The 19866-nt window shown below is 40.5% G+C and overlaps 1 protein-coding gene across 1 annotated transcript in view; it reads right to left on the reverse strand.

Moving 5' to 3' along the window:
- Positions 1-8008: 8008 nt before the first annotated feature.
- Positions 8009-19866, reverse strand: part of LOC124619945 — a 74008-nt gene continuing 62150 nt past the window's right edge. The window contains exons 5-6 of the mRNA XM_047146607.1: positions 9095-9227; positions 8009-8036 (exon numbers count right to left, since the gene is read on the reverse strand). Coding sequence (XP_047002563.1) covers positions 8009-8036; positions 9095-9227 — 161 coding nt within the window. The remainder of the gene's footprint in view (positions 8037-9094; positions 9228-19866) is intronic.

Raw genomic sequence — 19866 nt, forward strand, 5'->3', positions numbered from 1 at the left:
CGTTTCTCGGCACCGAAGCACTCGCATGTGCTTGTATTCATCAGTCAACACTTTTGGGGCGAGTTTTGCATACACCTTTCTCATGTTCAAATCTTCGGTCACAATGTGAAAAACGGTTGCTTTTGACATGTTTAGAGTTTGTGCTATCAATTGAAGGCTCAGCTGTCTGTCAGAGTTCAAACAATTGTGCACACGCGTCACATTTTCGTCGACTCATGCGGTTGATGGCTGTCCACTTTGAGGTTCGTCCATGATCTCCTCTCGGCCCTCCATGAACAACTTGTGTGCCCAGAGGCACGCTGAAGTAATGGAAATGTTTCGGTGGCGGACTTCCCAAGTTTAACGCAAAATTTGATAGCGTACCATTGCTCTACAGAATGATCCATTGTGCCTTGTTACATAAAATCAAAATGGGGTTGACAGAAACGCATATCCTGATTTTCCAGCAGCTCGCAGTCGAATGAGACAAAGAGCGTTTTGAAGCTAACATCCCCCTCCACTTCGCCCAGCCAGTTACAACTCGCTGTGGTGGACCATTGCATCAGAAAAACATTGGTCGCATTACTTATTGAACGCACTCTGTATTACATATTGGATTGGGATACTTTACTAGCTGGTATTCATGACTAATACTGACTGGTTCACTGCCCACTTTGCAGGTAATTTTATGAAGTTTATTGATTAGTCTCCAGGATGCATCATTCATAACGGCTGAATGCTGTATTGTAGGCTGTTCTAACACAGCCCCATGGGAGATGGGCAATGGAGAACAACTGTCGGCCTGCTCACTGTCAAACGCAGCTAGTATAGGCTACCCACCAGCTAGATCTATTGCACGTGCTCTGCCCATAGGCATGACGCCAGGGTAGTACAGAGCATACGCTATGCCCTGGCTGCCTGACTGCCTGCACTGCAGTCCACGGGCACCTGGCTGCCTGCAGTGCACAGTGGGGCACTCGAGCTGGAATAGCCTACTTTACTGCATTGTTTTGATCCATTTCGTAAAGTGTATGAGATCTGCTTGTAAGGTCTTTTTTATTTTTTATTTTTTATTTTTTTGCTTAATTGTACTTTTCTTTGTATGTATACAGTTTTGTTTCTTTATATGTATGGTCAAACTTGTGTGTATCTATCTTAGCTCAATCAAACTAGACAGACATTTCAATTTAGTATTACATCCACTACAGCATCGTCTTAGTACCCTCAGTACATCCATGATGAAAAATGCTCATTCAATTTTTGAACAAGATCAGACATAGAGCACAAATATCTACAATGATACAGTTCTCTCTGTGACTTTACTGGCAATATGAAAACAAAATGATAGGTGAAGATGAAATCCACAAAAGCAGACAGACAATACATGTCTCACACTTAACCTACGACAATCATGCACTATCTCATGTTGCTCTTTCGAGCCAAACTTTTCACATATCTCAATTGAACATCTCCACAACTTAGCAACTAGAACTATGGAACTACATTTTAGTGCCAGTAGGGCCCACATTCATTCTAGTCACCTGTAACAATACACTCTCACATATTCTTGCTATGCCTATACCTACACCTATTTTACCTGGAGCCATTTTGATCACTTATTTTCTTGGCACTATGCTATTTTCTTTAGATTCATCCAGCATACTTTTATCTATGTTTTATCAAATGAGTATTCCCAGCTACATGGAGCCTTTATGCAATTTACATCTGATAAAGAGAGAGAGTGTTTTGTTTCCGATGTCATTCTGTCAACTTGGTTGGAGTGCCTAAGTTTTCTTCATTTATTTTGAAACATCCATAATGATCTTGCTACTGATATTGAATATCATGTTACTGTAGGAAGGAAGGATAGAAGGTTAAATATTAGAATCTCATCAACATCATTAGAGATGCAGAGCAAGCTCACTTGCAAAAGCATATAAAGGAACGTCCCAGCATTCATCTGAAGTGATTCAGTGTAACTGCAGAAAACATAAACCAGCATTACTGTAATGTAAACAACCCTTCTGCAGTGTATGATTCATGTCTTAACCGATGGTGCACTTATCTCAGTAATATTGTTGCAAGGAATTCAACAGCAATGTATGCTAACCTGTATATTTAGTCATTTATCTTATTTGGAAAGAAAATCTGTTGGGGAAAAATAATCTTTAAGATCAATACAATTGTCTGCACACTGAGTAATGCATGTTAACAGCAAAGAGCAAACTACTTTCCAACTACTGAAACAGGGTCATTCGGGTTTGGTGGAGCAGATAGGGAAAGTGTGGGGGAAGGGTTGATTGGAGAAAAAGGGACTTATGGCACAATGAACAAAGGTGCAGAGCCATAGAAAGCTCAAGGAGAAGCTTTTAATTGCAGCAATTAAACAACTAAAGCTTCATTACATAGAACTAAGAGAGATAAAGCAACACGCTGATCAAAAAAATTTTTACACAGTGCTTGAAATATTGCAGGTTACTGGAGAAAAAAATGTAAGATACATACATAGGATAATATAAATCAAGGATAGCCTTGCAAACAATCCCTCTGTACCTGCAGATCAATATCTGTCATTCATCTACAGTACAATCACCATCCTATAGTGAGCAAAGGACTTGGGATACGTGTATTGCCAGCTTGCTGTGTGATATGCTATAGCAGATACTGGACACTGTCTCAGTGTTACCATTTATATTATGAAGATATGATTCCTCTCTTGATATGAGGCTTTCAGTACCTCCATCATCTGGCATTGGTGCATATAGTATCCCAGATAATTTGCTATGAGTAGAACGAATGGAGGAGATGTTTTCAATAACTTCTTTTATGGTAAACGAATATCATACAGAGCAACACAATAACGTGTGCAGTTCTACAGAACCTGTTAGAATATTTGCTGTTCAACGGAAAAATTTTGAGTGTCTTGCAGTAGCTTATCTCCGTAGCACAGGGACATCTCTCCTACAACAAAGGACGGGATCCTTACTCTCCTGAAAGTTTTAGTTATTCCACAAGAATTCTGCATCTGAATAGGGTTCACTATAATTTGAGGGTCATTTATCAGTGAGGCAACTTCCTTCCTCTTCCTCTCCTGTGAGGCAAAGTACTGATATGTGAATGAAGAAACTAACAGAATTAACCTCTTCAGAGAATGCTGAGAGCCTCCACTCCATTCATTCAGTCCCCATTTTTGTAAGATTTCTTCTCTGTTCCCCTGCAGATATTTTCTGCCAGAGTTCACAGAGAGAAGAGGTGCACAAGAGTACGACATTTTCTGTATGCACTTTCTGTGAAGGTGTAGATGCTTAACTCACAGTGATAACTCAACTTGTGAGGAGTGGCTTAAAACTACAAGTGACATGATAATAACAGAAATTCTGCAAGTGCATTTAACATTTCTTTGTAAGTGCCTTGATGAACTTAGTTACATTTCATCAAATAATGGAAACTCCAGGTAGGAATATCAACAATGTAGGAAAAGACAGATTGCTACCTACCATAAAGAAGACACATCAAGCTGCGGACAGGCACAATTAAAAGACCCTTACATAAAGCTTTTGGCCACAGCCTTCATCAGTAAAAGAGAGACACACACCACTCACATACACAAGCGCGCGCGTGCCCACACACACACACACACACACACACACACACACATATAAACACACACACAAACTGCCAACTCCAGCATCTTGTGCCAGAATGCCTCTTTTACTGATGTAAGCTGTGGGCAAAAATTTTAGATAAGTTCCTTTAATTGTGCCTGTCAGCAACTTGAAATGTCTTCTTTATGGTAAGTAGCAATCTGTCTTAGTCTATATTTAAGTAAAGTGGAACCTCGCTTAACAAGCACCCCCCTATAATACGCTTATCGCATAGTGAGCAAAAAAACTGAAAGAAAAATAACTCACTTAACAAGCGATGTTTTGCATAATGAGTGACAACATTTTTGTGTGAAGTCACCAGCCATTCACGTGTAGTGGCGGAAATGTTCAACAATACGAATATCTTTCATTGTCAACAGCAGCATATGAACAATGGCTCTAATACGTACTGCAGACTGGGTTTAGCGCTCTTTCTGCTACATCTTAGTGCAGACTGTGATCACACAGTTTTCTAAACTTGTGTTAATGCATTGTTTTTTTGTGTGAAAATTTTAATAACCTTGATACGAAATTCCCTGGAGACAAAGCCGAAGATGATGACCATAAGATAAAGAAAATGACCTTACAAATGAAACACAAAATCACTGAAAAACGCGAGCGTGGTGTGGGCATTGCTGATTTAGCACACATATACAATTGGTCTACATAAACTATTTGCACTATCCTCAAGAACAAGGACAAGATTAAGTAGATAGATGCTTCAAAGGGAGTGACAAGAGTATCTAAACAACGGTTTCAAATTCTGGACAACGTCGAGAGGTTGCTCCTTAAATGGATAAATGAAAAGCAATTGCAAGCCGACACTATTAATGGAAACATCATTTGTGAGAAGATGAGAATGGTTTTTGCCAACCTCATTAAGAGGACGCCAGGATCATCAGTGGCCAAAGGGGTACTTAAGGAAAGCCGTGGGTGGTTCGAAAAGTTTTAGAGAAGAACCGGCATCCACAGCATTGTGAGGCATAGCGAAGCAGCCATCTCCGACACAGAGGCAGAAGAGAACTGCATTAGCAACTTCAAGATGCTCATAGTTTCCAAGGGTTATATGCCGCAACATGTTTTTAATTGTGGCAAGATGGGTTTAATGCTGGAAAAAGAAGCCGAAGCATACCTTTATAACAGCAGAAGAGAATGCATTGCCCAGTCACAAGACAATGAAAGACCATCTCACGCTGCTATTATGTGACAATGTAAGTGGTGATTTGAAAATTAGACCACTCCTTGTTTACCATTCAGAAACTTTACGAGCCTTCAAGAAGTGTAAAGTCCAGAAGAGCAGGTTGAATGTGGTGTGGAGGCCCAACAACAAGACTGATCTTTTTTGTGATTGGATCAATGAAGTGTTTGGTCCTTCAGTGCAAAAATATTGCTTGAATTAAATCTGCCACTCCACATCTCCCTTGTTATGGACAACGCTCCTGCCCATTCTTCAGGCCTACAAGACTGCCTCCTTGAAGAATTCCAATTCATCAAGATCCAATTTCGGCTTCCCAAAACCACTCTGTTACTCCAGCCTATGGACCAACAGATTGTTTCTAAATTTTAAGAAGCTCTACGCTATAGCACTCTTCGAGCATTGCTTTGAGTTGACTGAACCTGACCATCTCACTCTCAGAGAGTTTGGGAAATATCATTTCAACATCATTGCCTGTGTCTAGATGATTGAAAAGGCATGGGAAGGGGTTACCAAGAGAACTTTCACTTCTGCTTGGAAGAAGCTTTGACCGGAATGCATTGTCAAATGTGACTCTGGGGCATTTCAGTCAGTACCTGTGGAGCCTGTAGTCAATGAGATGGTGTCTTTGGCCAAAGACATGGGTCTAGAAGTGGATAAAAAAGATATTAATGAGCTTGTGGAAGATCACAACCAAGAAATGATCGCCGAAGAGGTTATGGAGTTGCATTATGTTTCACAGCAAGAAGTTGTGGCGAGGAGTTCAGGGGAAGAAGAAGAAGAAGAAGAAGAAGAGGAGGAGGAGGAGGAGGAAGAGGAGGAGGAGGAGGTGGTGGTGGTGGTGGTGGTGGTAACAGCAATCCAGCAATCTTCTGGCACAATAAGAGAAGTGCTGAAAGCATGGGAATTGTTTGCATCATACACTGAAAATCATCACCCTAACACAGCAGTGGTTATGCACGCCAGAAATTTATTTGACAATAAAGCTGTGTCGCATTTCTGCCAAGTGTTGAAGCATCAACATACACATGACTACAGATAGCTTCCTAATAAAAGAATTAGTCATGTATCATGAATAATAAAGTAAATAATACTGTACGTATAATTTTCTTTCAATAAAATGCATGAATAAGATAAAACTTTTAGTACTTTTTCTGCATGGAACACATTATTGTATTTTACATTAATTAATATGGGATAAATTGTTTCGCTATAAGAGTGTTTCGCACTATGGGTGAGATTTTGGAATGAATTATGCCGCTATGCGAGGTTCCACTGTGCTTTGATTTACTCTTCACTGAAGTTTTGGAAAATATGCTGTACTGACGACTAACTGGATAGCCTTATACACTTTCAGTTCCGTAATTTTTTCATTACAATGGATACCCAATGCATTCAACTACTTCAGTGATAACTTCTTGAGCAGTTAATGTAGGCTTCTGGGGACACACACAGTGCTCCTTCTCACAGTGCTGTTATGCCACAGGTCCCACATATTGCTTTACATCCCATAATGGTATGTTCAAATTTCTGACATTTAAATCAACAAATGGCATTAGTGACAAAGACACTAAATTAAGGTGGATAAAATCGGCACAGATGTACACTGCTGGCCATTAAAACTGCAATACCATCAAGACAAACTGACATGAATTATACTACCTGCTTCATTAGCATTTCAGCTTAACCACACAATGTAGGCAACAGTAATGACATCTGCATACCATATATAGGGAAAGATTATGCAGCAAATTTTGCTCAGTCATCACATTTGAATGTAGTTCGTTTGTGGTAAAACTACGTTATGCCTCACATAAGAAAGATAAATGTCTAATGCACCTGTTAGAATTCAACAGCAGCACGATCATGGCCTCACAAGACTGTAGTTTATCATTCCACAATATTGCCGTTTGTACTGTTCGAGATGCCACAACTGCTAAGCAAATGTGAAATGAGTTCAGGAGGGCTGTACTCAATGGAGCATAGCATTGCAGCAGTCCCGGGCATCCAGAACCTGAGACTATGTATATACTGTTCACTCAGCTGTGGAGAATTGTACACAATACACCTAGAGTCAAAAAATCAGGTTTTTTGCAGCACAATAAGTACCCACACGGCAGTGCGATCATGCCTGGAGCACTACAGATGAAAGCACAGCAAACATTGTTAGGGCTTCCCCTGATATGGCAGCAGAGAGAGGCACACTGGCAGTTGTGCATCCAATATTAATACTTGACACAAGAGTTTTTCCACATCGTCTTTTCAGATGTGTCTCAGTTCTGCAAAGAAATTCATGACACTTAAAACATGTGTGGAGACTCTGACGAGAACAAGTGCATTCATTGACATCATATAGCTTCACCACATTGCATGATGGCTTGGACTACCATTCATACACAATCCAATCATCTCTAATTCACACAGATGGTAATTTGAACAGCAACAGTTACATTTCTGGTATGTTACGGAGAGTGTTCTGTTCTGTGCCCTGTCTCTAAGCTCCCCATGATGTCATCTTTCAAGAAGATAATGTAAGAATACATGTTACTCATCCTGTGCTGACTTTCATTGACACAGGCAGTGTTTGGCTGTTGCCCTGGCCAGCACATTCTCCAGGTATCTCGTCGAATGAAAACATATATTATGGCAATAGGTTGCTGTGAGGCTGGCACATCACAACTTGCCAGACACTATGATTGATGAACTCTGGCACAGTTGAAACAGCACATTATGTCCCTGTACCTATAACTTAGTCCAGTTGGGCTCAATGCCCAGCCACGATAAAGTGATTGTTTCTACCAGAGTTCACAGCCCTGTGTACTAAATTTCAGACCCTGTGTACACTCAAATCACCTGTAAATTTAATTGTGCATTATTTCTACTACACGGCATATACACAGTATGTAAATTTTCATTCTTGGTGTCTCAGTTTTAATTGGCAGTAAGTTGTACATAATTAGGAAAGTTTTTCATTCAATATTAGTGTGACAAAACTTCTGGCATTTGAAATAATGCATGTCATTATGGATATAGACCTCAAGGTTAGTGGGATAAAATCAGCATTTTTGCAAGTGTGAATGCAGCTATTTTCTCAAGTTTGACACTAACTGTTTTCATGATGTTCCACATTTCTGTGACATATTCATCTGCCCATTCCATCCACAGTTCTGCTGACTTTATCCACCTACAGTTAAGCTGACTTTATGTGCACTATTTCACTGCAAGTAAACACACCATTAGTGTAAGAAAAACAGTTCAGCCAAGATGGGGTACTCATCGAAATCCTTTGCTTTCAACATACTTATATCAGATATCACTCAAGTCCCTTCTGGCCACACAAAGAGGACACTTTTCCAAAACCTGAATATTTTCATTTGAAAAAGATCGATACAATCTGAAATGTGGAATACGCTCAACTGCAATAGGTAGGTTTCATGTAGTGTGGTCAGGAGACCAATCCCAAAAGCTGTCTTGGTTGGTTTTTGGTACTGCCTAGTGACCCAGCTGAACTGCAGAGAGATGGCTTTCTAGAGACATTTCAGTGATTTAGATCCCACAAATAAAAACCCATGATTTAGATCCCACAAATAAAAACCCATGCCACATAACACAGTTGATGCAAAACCCTAATATTTTGAGGTTCATAGTAATCACTAAAGCAACCGCACTGCTTAAACTAGTAAAGAACAGACAATTTTGGCCATCACACAACTCAAACTTTGGGTTCACAAAATCCAAACAAAGCTATTGTTTGTGGAGTCCCCAACATGATCACACTTAGTACCACTGAGGACATAAACTCTACAACAGGGAAAGCAGCAGCAGCAGCAGCAGCAGCAGCAGCAGCAGCACCAGCACCAGCACCAGCACCATCATCACACATCCCACTTACTTCACTCCACTTCCAGTAACAGCCCCCTCTGCTACTGGATATCTATTATCTGTGCTTCTATTCAACATTCTTTGTTTTCTCATACCAACTTAAATCCACTGTTTGAAAAGGAAAAGTTACTTGGGAAAACTACTGAAAGAAAATTAACTTGGGGCAAACTACTGACGACTGCATGTATAAGTACATGACAAATCCTAGCTTTTGTAACTATTAACTCCTTCCTCAGGAGATAAGAGTGATAGGTTGGGGAAGGTTAAAATGGAAGGGTAGGTCACTCTGACCCCAGGAGGACACACCCAGCCCAGCAATTCTGTTTGATCAATAGTTTGTGAGGCATCTTGTACATCATTATAACATCCAACAAAGTAATCAACTATTTCTTACCAAGGAGGAAAAATCTGTATTACAGAACCAGCCCTGAGATGTGCAGTCACTGCCTGATCACCATCCAGAACAACTACCACATCTGTATTAACAAATTCTTCTTGTGAACATTCTTTCTGGTCTTCACATGGCTCTGAAAAGTAAATAAAGAAATTCTGTAATAAGTGAAGGGCAACCACTGTGCTTTCATAACTATAACCAAGAAAAAAGCTGCTTGTGAGAATTTCCTGCAAACACAAAATGTGAATGGCAATACATTACTATTAATTTACTGTTTCATTCCACCTATACACCCTGAATAAACTTAATGTATGATAAAGGAAAGGAACACTATACTGTGTTTAAATAGTTAAAAATTATACAATGAGGCCTATCTCAAAAGTCTGGCTGGTGTTAATATGGTCCTAGCCAAAAAGCAATCTTTAATGAACAAAGACAGAATCCAAATAACTGACGAGAAAATTTGTTAACCAAAAAGCTCAGTTTTTTTTTTTCACCTGCAGTGTTTACATAACCATAAGTAGCCTATAACCACATTCCATATAAAACAAGGTAGTTAACATTTAAATCACTGTTCATAAGATTTATAAGCAGTTATAATACTTACACATCTGAACATCAACAATTTAAGTGACAGAAAAGCAAATGTTTTAATGATTGTATCCTATCTTATGCAGCTAAAGATCTACTTCGACTTTTTTTATGCAATAGAAGAGCTAAAACACACAACAGTTCAACAGATTATGTTATAACAAATTATTATCACATTGCTTCTGCACACAATAATTTGTCATTTCTTGGATCATACAGGTCACATTTTTGTGCTAAAGTATGATCACTTATGCTGGACCGGACATACACCTGCAGTCTGTACAAAGGGGTCTGCTTCATTTCATTCCCCACAGAAATATGAGTGAGTATATCATCTCAAGCTTAACAAGGAATTCTCAGAATCAAGAATACTCCTCATACTTGATTATGGTGATCCTACACTTCAAGGAATTTCATGTGAGAATACACGTAATCTGGAACTGGTGATGAATGTTTGCATGTAATGTATTTTGTGATCTCCCCCCCCCCCCCCCCCCCCATTCAACTCCTGCCTGCAAACAGTGTTCATGGCTTTATGCCGAGAATTGTAGGGTCTGTCACACCTTGTGTTTACTTAATTGTCTTCTCAATCATTGCATTCCCTCTATTTACCTTCATCTCTTACCCCACTATCCCAAGACCATAGAAAAAATTCTCATTCTCAGCTACGTAAGATCCTCTTTATACTACTGCATAACACACCCATCTTCTTAAAATAACTTCCTGTACCAGTCAACTTTAGAATGATCTTTCTCCAAATAAGAGACAAATTAAATTCCTTTCAAATTTCAAAAAGACAGCTAATAATCCACCTTCTATTAGAAAAGTTCCTCTTACCCTACTTGGAAGAAAACATAAAATAATGGAAAGGCAACCACTCACTCATAGCAAATCAATGTGTGGAGAACAGAAACACATAACAGAAAACAGCATTCACACTAGCTTTGGACTCCTGCTCTTTTGCAAACAGAAGTATACACAAACACAACTGCACAGAAAACCAAATGAACACTCCCATGGTCATGAAAGCCAAACTGATGAAGTTGCTCTGGTATACTGCGTTTCTAAGTAGTTTTGTATGCCTTACTGATGTCAAAGACTAAGTCAAGACAGTGATTTTTATGTAGGAAACAATGCTGGACAGCCTCCTCTTACAGGATCAGGTTGTTGACAGTGGACTGAAATTTTCGGAATCCACACTGAGAGGGGCTAAGAAGTTGCCCGGTCTCTTACAACCAGATCAGACAATGGTTAACCATTCGCTCCAAGGTCTTTCCGATATAGCTTGACAAGTCGTTAATCCACTAACTACTGGGACATGTTCTTTCCTGGTTTGAGGAGAAGTTGCACACCTTGAGGTTGAGGGGCTTGTTACAGAGGTTTTAACCAGCTCCACTATCTGGGCAGTCAAGCCAAGATCCTCGGTCCCACTTACATACAACGCCAGTGCTGTGCTGTAAAGTGGTCACTGAACCATGCTCAGAGCTTATGGTGCCAGAGGACTGGCAGCACTTACAAGTCCCCAGCTCGGAACCCCAAGGTTGCTAAGCCTGTACCCAGCAAACAAATACTACTCCCTGAGAGCTGTTCTCTCTCCAACACAACAGCTCTGATTCAATTGCTGCTGAAGTAACAACAAGTTGATAATTATGTTTTAACTTCTCTTTGTTTCTATATCTGGGTTCTTTTTTTTCCGTCTATCTTCATCGTTGTAATTGTGCTACTGTTGCTCATCTAAACTATTATTTATCTAAATACCTGTAATTTCTACTATTAACAACAGGTTGTGGGCCCAGGTGTCAGGTTTTACAGTATAACAAATAAAGGTGGAAAAACTATTTAATTAATTCAACATGTAATTAACAGTCATGGCTTAGGTGCTGGAGAAGTACAGGATACCACTGCTTGATGCCACGAACTTTAGCACCTGGAAATTTAGGACTGAAACACTTTTAATGAGGTGGAATTACTAAGTTTTGTGGAAATGGATGACACAGATGAACATTGCGCACAGAAGAATCACGATTTTAGGGATCATGTGGATAATCATGGGGAGACGTGTGTGAAACATGGTAAAAAAACAACTGAGGTCAATTTCCTGTTTCAATTGTATTGTACGAAATGTCATAAAGTAACTATGATCAGGAGCAGCACATGGTTCGATAAAGGTAAACTGGCAATAAGGCGGAGTATTATTTTAGTCTCTTGCTGAATTAAAGAGTAAACATTACAAGTCACTGCTTCAAATCTACAAATCGTAGGTGTGCAATCGTTATGTGTGCTATGTGATTGTGATGAACTAAATATATTTCAGTACCTGTATTTTCACAATTTATAGTTGGGCAGCAAAAAGATTCCTTGCAATACTCTCACGGTTTTTCTGAGAGATACAGATACAGTGTGCCCTGGCTATCGCAAAAAATAATTGCCCTCAGCTGTGAACACAACTAGCGGAATTGTCAGTGATGACGATATGGATAACAAGTAATGTAAGTTAAATTATTGTCACCGATAACAGCAAGGCTCAAGAGCGATTCCACGATACTTATCCAGAAATATCGTGTTGATAAATGGTGAAATGATTAAGGGAATCAAGAAAATTGCACAACGCTGCAGTTAGTCTCAAATCGCCAACGCCGCCGTCTGCAAACGCTGCTGCCGCTGTACACCAATGCCGACGCCACCATACACCAACACTGATGTCGCATCACACCAATGCTGACGCAGCCATCCACAAAAGCCGCCGCTGTCGTCCACCTACGCCGCCGCCGCTGCCGTCCATCAATGCTGACGCCACCATACACCGGTGCCAACGCCACCCTCCACCGACGCCGGGTGAGCTACTACAGACCTTTGATTGTTAGTGAATTGTGGGGGGGTTGTAGAACAAAGCCAGTGTACTTTTAATGATAACTAGATTAAAGGCAAAACAAAACACAATGGAAAAAGAACACCAATCCACAGAGTCTGTTGGGACTATGGGAATTGAAAAACAGGGGCCAGATTTAGACAAATTAATGAGGTTTATCAAAGCGCAGTTTGAATCACAGATACAAAACAGGACGAACTGAAGGCAGAATTAAACTCTAAGTTAAATTTGCAAAACACAAAAAACTAGAGGCTCAAGTTAATATCCTAAGTAATCAGATGCAAGAATGGAAAAAAGAATTGTCCGATTCCCTGAGTGAACAGACAAATATTTTATTTAAGGATTTAGAACAAAGAAATGAACCTCATCTAAAAGGTTTAGTTCAAAAATTATAATATGATGTAGACTGTAAATGTAGTAATTTGGAAACACAATTTAATGAAAAATACGACTCTTAGAAAAATGTATGTAATGTTACATTTGATGTGGTCGAACGAGAATTAACTGCGCTAAAAACCAATGTCCAGAAACAAGATAAGTTGCTTCCCCTAGTACAGGCGCAAATTTTAGGGGTCAAATCACAGGTGAAAACCATAGAACAGAACTTCAAAGAAAAGTTAATGACTGCAGAGCTTATAAATTTGAATGGCTTAGAAGAACAAGTAGAAGAATTAATAGGAAAAAAGGTTGAAGAGAAACTAAGTGTTGATATCTCTTCGCCTATAGTAACTTCCGATTTAGAAACTTTGACGAAAGAATTGAAGTTTATGCAGGAGAAACTAGAGAAAGACACAGTTTCCCAAAATATTATATTAAATAAGGACATGATAACTGATTTGCAATGGGAATCAAATTCAGGCTTGTCGAGACAGTTTCCTAAATTCAAACCAGACAGGGAGGTACACCCCACTCATTTCTTAAAACGGTTTAACCAAGCCTAAAAGTTGGGAGGATGCTAAGAAAATAGTGTTTGCGGTAGGTCATTTGGACGGTGAAGCTTCAGAACGGGGCACAGGAAATATTGAAAACTTCACATCCTGGTAAGATTTTCAGAGAAAGTTTAAGGAAAAATATTGGTCTTAAAGTGCACAAGAGAGGTTGATCTCAGATTTGTGGGATCCTAAATACCACAGTAATGCTTGGGGTACAATGCGCAAGTATTTTGACTGGCATTTGACACGGGCGAAATATTTAGTAGAGCCTGTGATGGGAGAGGAAAAGGGACTGTATAACGTTTAGGATATAAAACGATATGTACAAAACTCCCAGGGACACTGTCGTTCTGTGTCAACGGGCGGAGTGACATCCGCCGATTCCCAAGTTGGGTTCAGTGTTACTTCCACATTGGTTTTCCTACACCAAACTCCCTTCAAATCTTCGACTATCCTGTAATCTATTTATATCCCTCAAGCTATCCTATCATATTAGTATTGAAAGAGTCCAATTATGACTACAGAATTATGACTAATTTAAGGAGTCACAATAAACAGCAACTTCTAAGCATGAGATAAAACTAACAGCGTAACATTCTAACAGAAGATTTAATATGATGGTACTGTTTAGGAAGAATGATACCTAGATGACATAAACTGAACATGTGTATGAAATATAGAGTGAAGTGACTAACTGAATAACTATTTGATTATAGTGTATATAATTTCTATTTTTATAGAATGTTTTATATTTTTTGTAAAGTGTGATGTGATTGGGGAGGGTTTATATCTAATTTTGAAAGGGGTGGGTAGCATAGGCACAGACACGACCTACACACCACACCCTTCATACAACCCTCGCAAACAAGTGTGACTGGTTCTTTATCATTTGCTGTTCCATAGGAGTTGCTAAGATCTTTTCTTCGGGGACTTCCAAGGTGATGGTGAGAATGTCCGTTCTGCAGGAGACGCTGAACATCATACCTCCTCTGGCTTCTCACTTAAGTACTGGCGAAGTGGGGATCCTGGGGAAGGGAGGTGGGAAGGTTTTCCTGTCTTTGGGGCTGTCTTCTTTCTTTCTTTCTTCGATCTTAGCAACCAATTCTTTTACTTCCTTTCTTACTTCTCTTAAGAGTACCAATCTATCTTTCCCTCTGTCCACATTCATATACTTCTATCGTTGAAGTTCTTCTCCTTTCCGTGATTTCTATAAATCTTCAACTAAGAACCTTAGTGGGCCGAAGAATCAGGACGCACGATCACACTTCCACACTCAAACAATTAAATACAAAGACGCAGACAAGTAATGCACAGGGAGATGTAACGACCGTCACAGATAAGGGGGGAAGTAGTGCTCAGGAAGGGCTCGAGCACATGTGCTAAGTAATGATAGTTGCACATCTCAAGTGAAATGGTATAGTAAGCTTAAGCTAAAGGACGAAGGGGGGACAAAGTGTATATCCACCTGTGTTCATAGCTATAGTAGTACAAAGTAATATGAATGGAGATAAAAAGAAATAGATATTAAGCCAGAGGTATCGAGTCAAATAAGTTTCTGATGAATGATAGGATTGTGCAGACCGGATAGCCCGAAGAAAAAGAAATAAAGTTACAACCATGGACGAAACATATTTAGTTATTAAGGCTATATAAGTGAGCTGCAAGCAATGAACAAGCAAAGAATTTAAGCAGGTACGCTGAAGGACTCAGGAGGAGGAAAGGAGAGGTAGATAGAAATTTTACGAGGAAATTTTAAATAAAATAGTGTGCTGAGGAGTACGAAAGAGGCAAGACTATGAATCATTGTTAGAGCAGATAGGGAGGGCGTATCCGATATAGATGAAACGAGAGAAAGAGAGGCAGGTAGGCAGACCCAGAGCAGGCTGACCTATACTGTGCGGGCAGGGGCACCAAAAAGGGGATTGACCTGTACCATAGTTTAGTATAAATGGAAGGGGCGTACCTACCCAAGGATGAGGAGGAAGATGTTTTCATAGTATCAACCCTTACATAGAATGTAACCCAAAGGGAAAGGGTGGTATAGTGACCTGAGATTGTAGTGGAAAGTATCTCCTGGTAAATTTGAATTCTAAATTTTTTTAAATAGAAAAGACAAGTTCTGCATGAGGAGATAGCAAAAAGAGAAAACCCCAGTACAACTAAGTTTTGTCAGACCCAGAAAACCAGTGGTTATCATTGCAACAGCTTCTTTAAAAAAAGGTAAAGACTCTACTCAGAATAACACCTGAACTTTGAAACTGGCTAAGGGGAGGGATTTATTTTGGCTCAATCCTGGAAGCAAGAGTAGATAAATCTATTGGAAATAGCTAATACTTGTTGTACTATTAGTTCATCATACTACTATGTCTATGAAAGATATTACCAACAGCTTAATGAAATACCAGAGATGGAAGAGAGTTTTTGTACCTAATGTTTTTATGTAGTACAAAGTAACAAGATAAGTGTTAAGAAAAGAAAATTATTAAAATATATGTTGTGTGCAAAATAACGAGTGTTCGAGCTAAGGGGAGGGATATGTAATGCCCCCAGAATTTTACGAAAGTCTGGAGACACTTGTGTTACAGCCGTTTCGAACACGCATTATTTTAAAGCAGGGCGTATGGATGAGCAAGGGATACTGCACCCATTTATCGTTTGTGCAGGCAAAACTGGAAGGGAGATAATTTGTCGGTGCTGGCAAGTGTTCAGCGTGACCTGCCAAGAATAAGCAAATATGGCCCAGAAGTTCTGTGGCCAGCTGCAAAGAGTAATGTAGTATTGTATTGTTAAAAAACAAATGGAGGGACTCGAAATAGTGACTGTTTATTAGACGTTGAACTGCTGTTGAGAGTACGTGGACTGGACGTGGATAGTCAGCCATGATAAAAGCTTATGTATTAATTGTGTTCAAAAATGTGTAATTTACTCAGTCTGGGTGCCCAGTAATGTGTGGGCTTACATCATAAAGTTAAGTTGTTTTTTTGTACAAAGTGGAAATACATATGTTCTGGTGCATTGAATGATATTCCAAGAGTAGCGTATTTTTTAAATAAGAAGAGAGAGAGCGAGAGAGTGAAAATTTCCCCTGCCTAGCAGTGAAATCTTCGGAGAAGCGTCCAGTGCTAGCAGAAGACATTGGCGCTGCAAGAAAGCAGAACCAGCATTCTTCAACAAGTAAGTCTACGAAAATGCTTAAGCTGTATGGAGAGAGAGCTTAACATTACACCAGGCCACTGCAAGGTCTGCAGAAAGGTGGCTGGAATGGCTTGCGCATTTCGCCACGCTGTACAAGAACATAATTATGTGTAGGTGGCTTGTCAAAAACAAAGTGGTGACGGGACTGCTGGTACCTCAGATCAACGGGACATAGCTGCAGGATTTGTACCCTGACAGGAGTTAAGCCATTGTTCTAATGTGCTTCATACTCTGTAGGAAGGAGAGTGCTTTGAAGAGGTATGATTTGACTTGCCTTCCTTGGTCGGTTGTAACTCTTAGTGGTACACCAAAAAAGGCAATCTATTCCTGGGAGAATGTAGTCGCAATGGTTCTGACAGCAATGTCGACCACAGGGAATACCTTCAGCCAGAGTGTGAAATTGTCAATGGCTGTGAGACAGTAGGCATACTCTTCCAATGGTGGGAGCAGTTCAACAATGTCCAGATGCATGTGCTCAAATCTTTGGATCTGTGGAATGAGTATGCCAGGAGGTGCCCTGATGGGTTGACTAAGTTTGTTCCATTGGCAGGCCACATATTGATGCACATGTTGCTTACAATCTTTGTCCATGTTTGGCCACACAAAAGTTCACTTCTCCACATTCACAGTGGTCTGTATTACAGGGTGTGAGTGTTCGTGTAAAGAGGCGACTGCCTGCTGCAGAAAGTCAACAGTGACAAACGGTTGTGGTCTGGTAGCTGCGAAGTGATAATACGGTAGTGTGTTTGACAATTGTATGTAACATGATGGAGTAGTAGGCCTGATGGTTGCATCAAAAGGTCTTGCAGCTCGCTGTCTCCTTGTTGTGCTGTGGCAAGAAGCTTCAAAATCAACTGCATCAGGGATCACTTCAATCAGAAAAAGAGTACCTGTTGGCACATTCAGGTCTCCCTCAACATGAACGGTGTGGATGGTGAACTGCCCAATACAGCCTAGACGGTGCAGCTGATGTAATGATGCTTTCTCTGGACACTGGCAGAATGTGTGCATCAGTGGCTTGTGGTTAGTGACCAGGGTGAGCTGCTGTCCCTCTAATATGTGGTGAAACTTCTGAAAGGACGTGTATGGAGTGTACGGTTCACAGTTGTACATAGACCAGTTCCACTGTGATGGCTATAGCTTTTGACTATAAAAAGCCAAGAGCTGTCAGCGTTTGCCTACTTGCTGTTGCGGTGCAGCACCAATTGCAGTGGCAGATGCCTGCGGAACTGGTTGTGCTAGTAGAGTAGCTTTTGCAATGGCAGTCTTTGCCTCATTAAATACCAACTCGGCTTTGCTATTCCATGACAGTTTCCACTGTAGCCTTGGTGCACCACACAAGCCAGGGAAAGTTAACTTTCGACTTTTTTTCTCTGGCAGCTGTATACCTTGAGCATTGATAGTGTATCCTAGAAACTGAAACTCAGCCACTCTGAAGACGCACTTAAATGGCTTGATAAGCAGACCATGTGCACCAAGACAAGTGAAAATCTGTCATAAGTGTGACAGGTGTTCTGCCTCAGAGCTTGACATGAAGAAAACGTCATTTATGTACACATTACAAAAATCCAGATGGCGTGTAAACTCGGCCATGAATCGTTGCAAAGTTTTGGTAGCATTACAAAGTCCAAAAAGCATTGTAGTGACCTGAAACAATCCAAACAGAAAGCAGACAGCGATGTCAGGAATGTCGTCTGGTGCCACAGGTATTTGGTAGAACATACATACCAAATACAATGTAGTAAAAATGCTCTAACCAAGGGTGTTGAAGGTAAAATTTTTGATATGTAGTATTAGATCCTGTCAGGGATGGTTCTGGTGTTGAATTGTCAGTAATATCCACACGGGCAGAATCTATTGTTCTTCCTAGGGACAACATACAGTGGAGGTGACCACCTATTGCTTGAAGGGCAGATTCCCTGTGTGAGCATGAACGAAAATTGCTGCTTCATTACCCTCAGTTTTTCCAGTGTCAGGTGGCATGGTCAAGGATGAATTGGTGGTCATGGTGTTGTCAATATATTGTGTATCGTCGAATGTTGTGCAGGTGCTAGTGTGGGCATCTGGTACATGGTCTCTGTGAACTGCCTGAGGAGCTAGCGGAGAGTCACCCGTTATCACCAGTTTGGTAGTGGTATCAAGGCAACACTGATGATGGCGGTCAGACAGGAGTCCACAGAACAATTGGCAGTACACTCTGAGTACAGGGTGCATTATGTCCCCAAAGACGAATTGCCCACTGAATTTGTGTTGCAGGCCTAAGTTTAATGTTAATGCAGTTCAACCACATGTTGAGATTGTGGAAGCATGGGTGGCAAAAAGATTGCAGTCATCACATTCACGGCACAGTATACAGGCAGATGGATAAACTAACACGTCAGCACCCATGCCTACCAGCTGCTTCATATAATGCTCTGCCACGAGTAGTCAATGGCAGCAGTCTCGAGAGCCAGTGGCCATCATCACTAACTTTATCTTGAGTTTCTCTTTACACATAGAGGACTGCACTTCTAAGCATTAGAGCCAAAGCATCAGTGAAACTAGCAAACTTTTACCAACAAGGGTGAGTGGCTACACTTTCTCAGTGGGCGATGACAAAGGGATTGGCGACTGATACTCTGAGTTCGTACAACAGCAACATGCACGATGAGCTCAGCGATATGCACTTCTAATACAGTGAGTATGTTCTCTGCCTGAGGCTGTGGGCAAACTGTAGTGACACAAGTGGACGGACACATCTCCACTTGCACGCACTGTTAATAGCTTCTGCACATCAGCACAAAATATTCCTCAGGATGTCTTCGTTAACAGTATTGCTGACTAATGTATGCAGGCAGTGCAGTAGCTGCAATGGAGTGCAATCCCCTAAAATTTTGATGTGGAGTAACTTCTCCTCTCTTCACCTCGGATAGCGAGACGTGGGTAATTGGGGCATTCTTGATAGTTGTGTAATGATCATTGCTCAGCAGTGATGTCGGAACATCTTGCACCACTCTGCCCTCATCTTCATTGAGTGTTGCAAAGACGTAACTACAATTGATGTCATCAGCAGTTATGTGAGCTAGCACAAATTGGCTTTCCAATTGTAGGAACCACAGGATGGGATTCTGTTGACAAAATGGTGGCAGTTCCACCATCATGCAATTGATTACTGCACCCACAGGCACGTCTGCAGTTGGCACTAC

This window comes from Schistocerca americana, chromosome 6, assembly GCF_021461395.2.
Source record: "Schistocerca americana isolate TAMUIC-IGC-003095 chromosome 6, iqSchAmer2.1, whole genome shotgun sequence".
Lineage (NCBI taxonomy): Eukaryota > Metazoa > Arthropoda > Insecta > Orthoptera > Acrididae > Schistocerca > Schistocerca americana.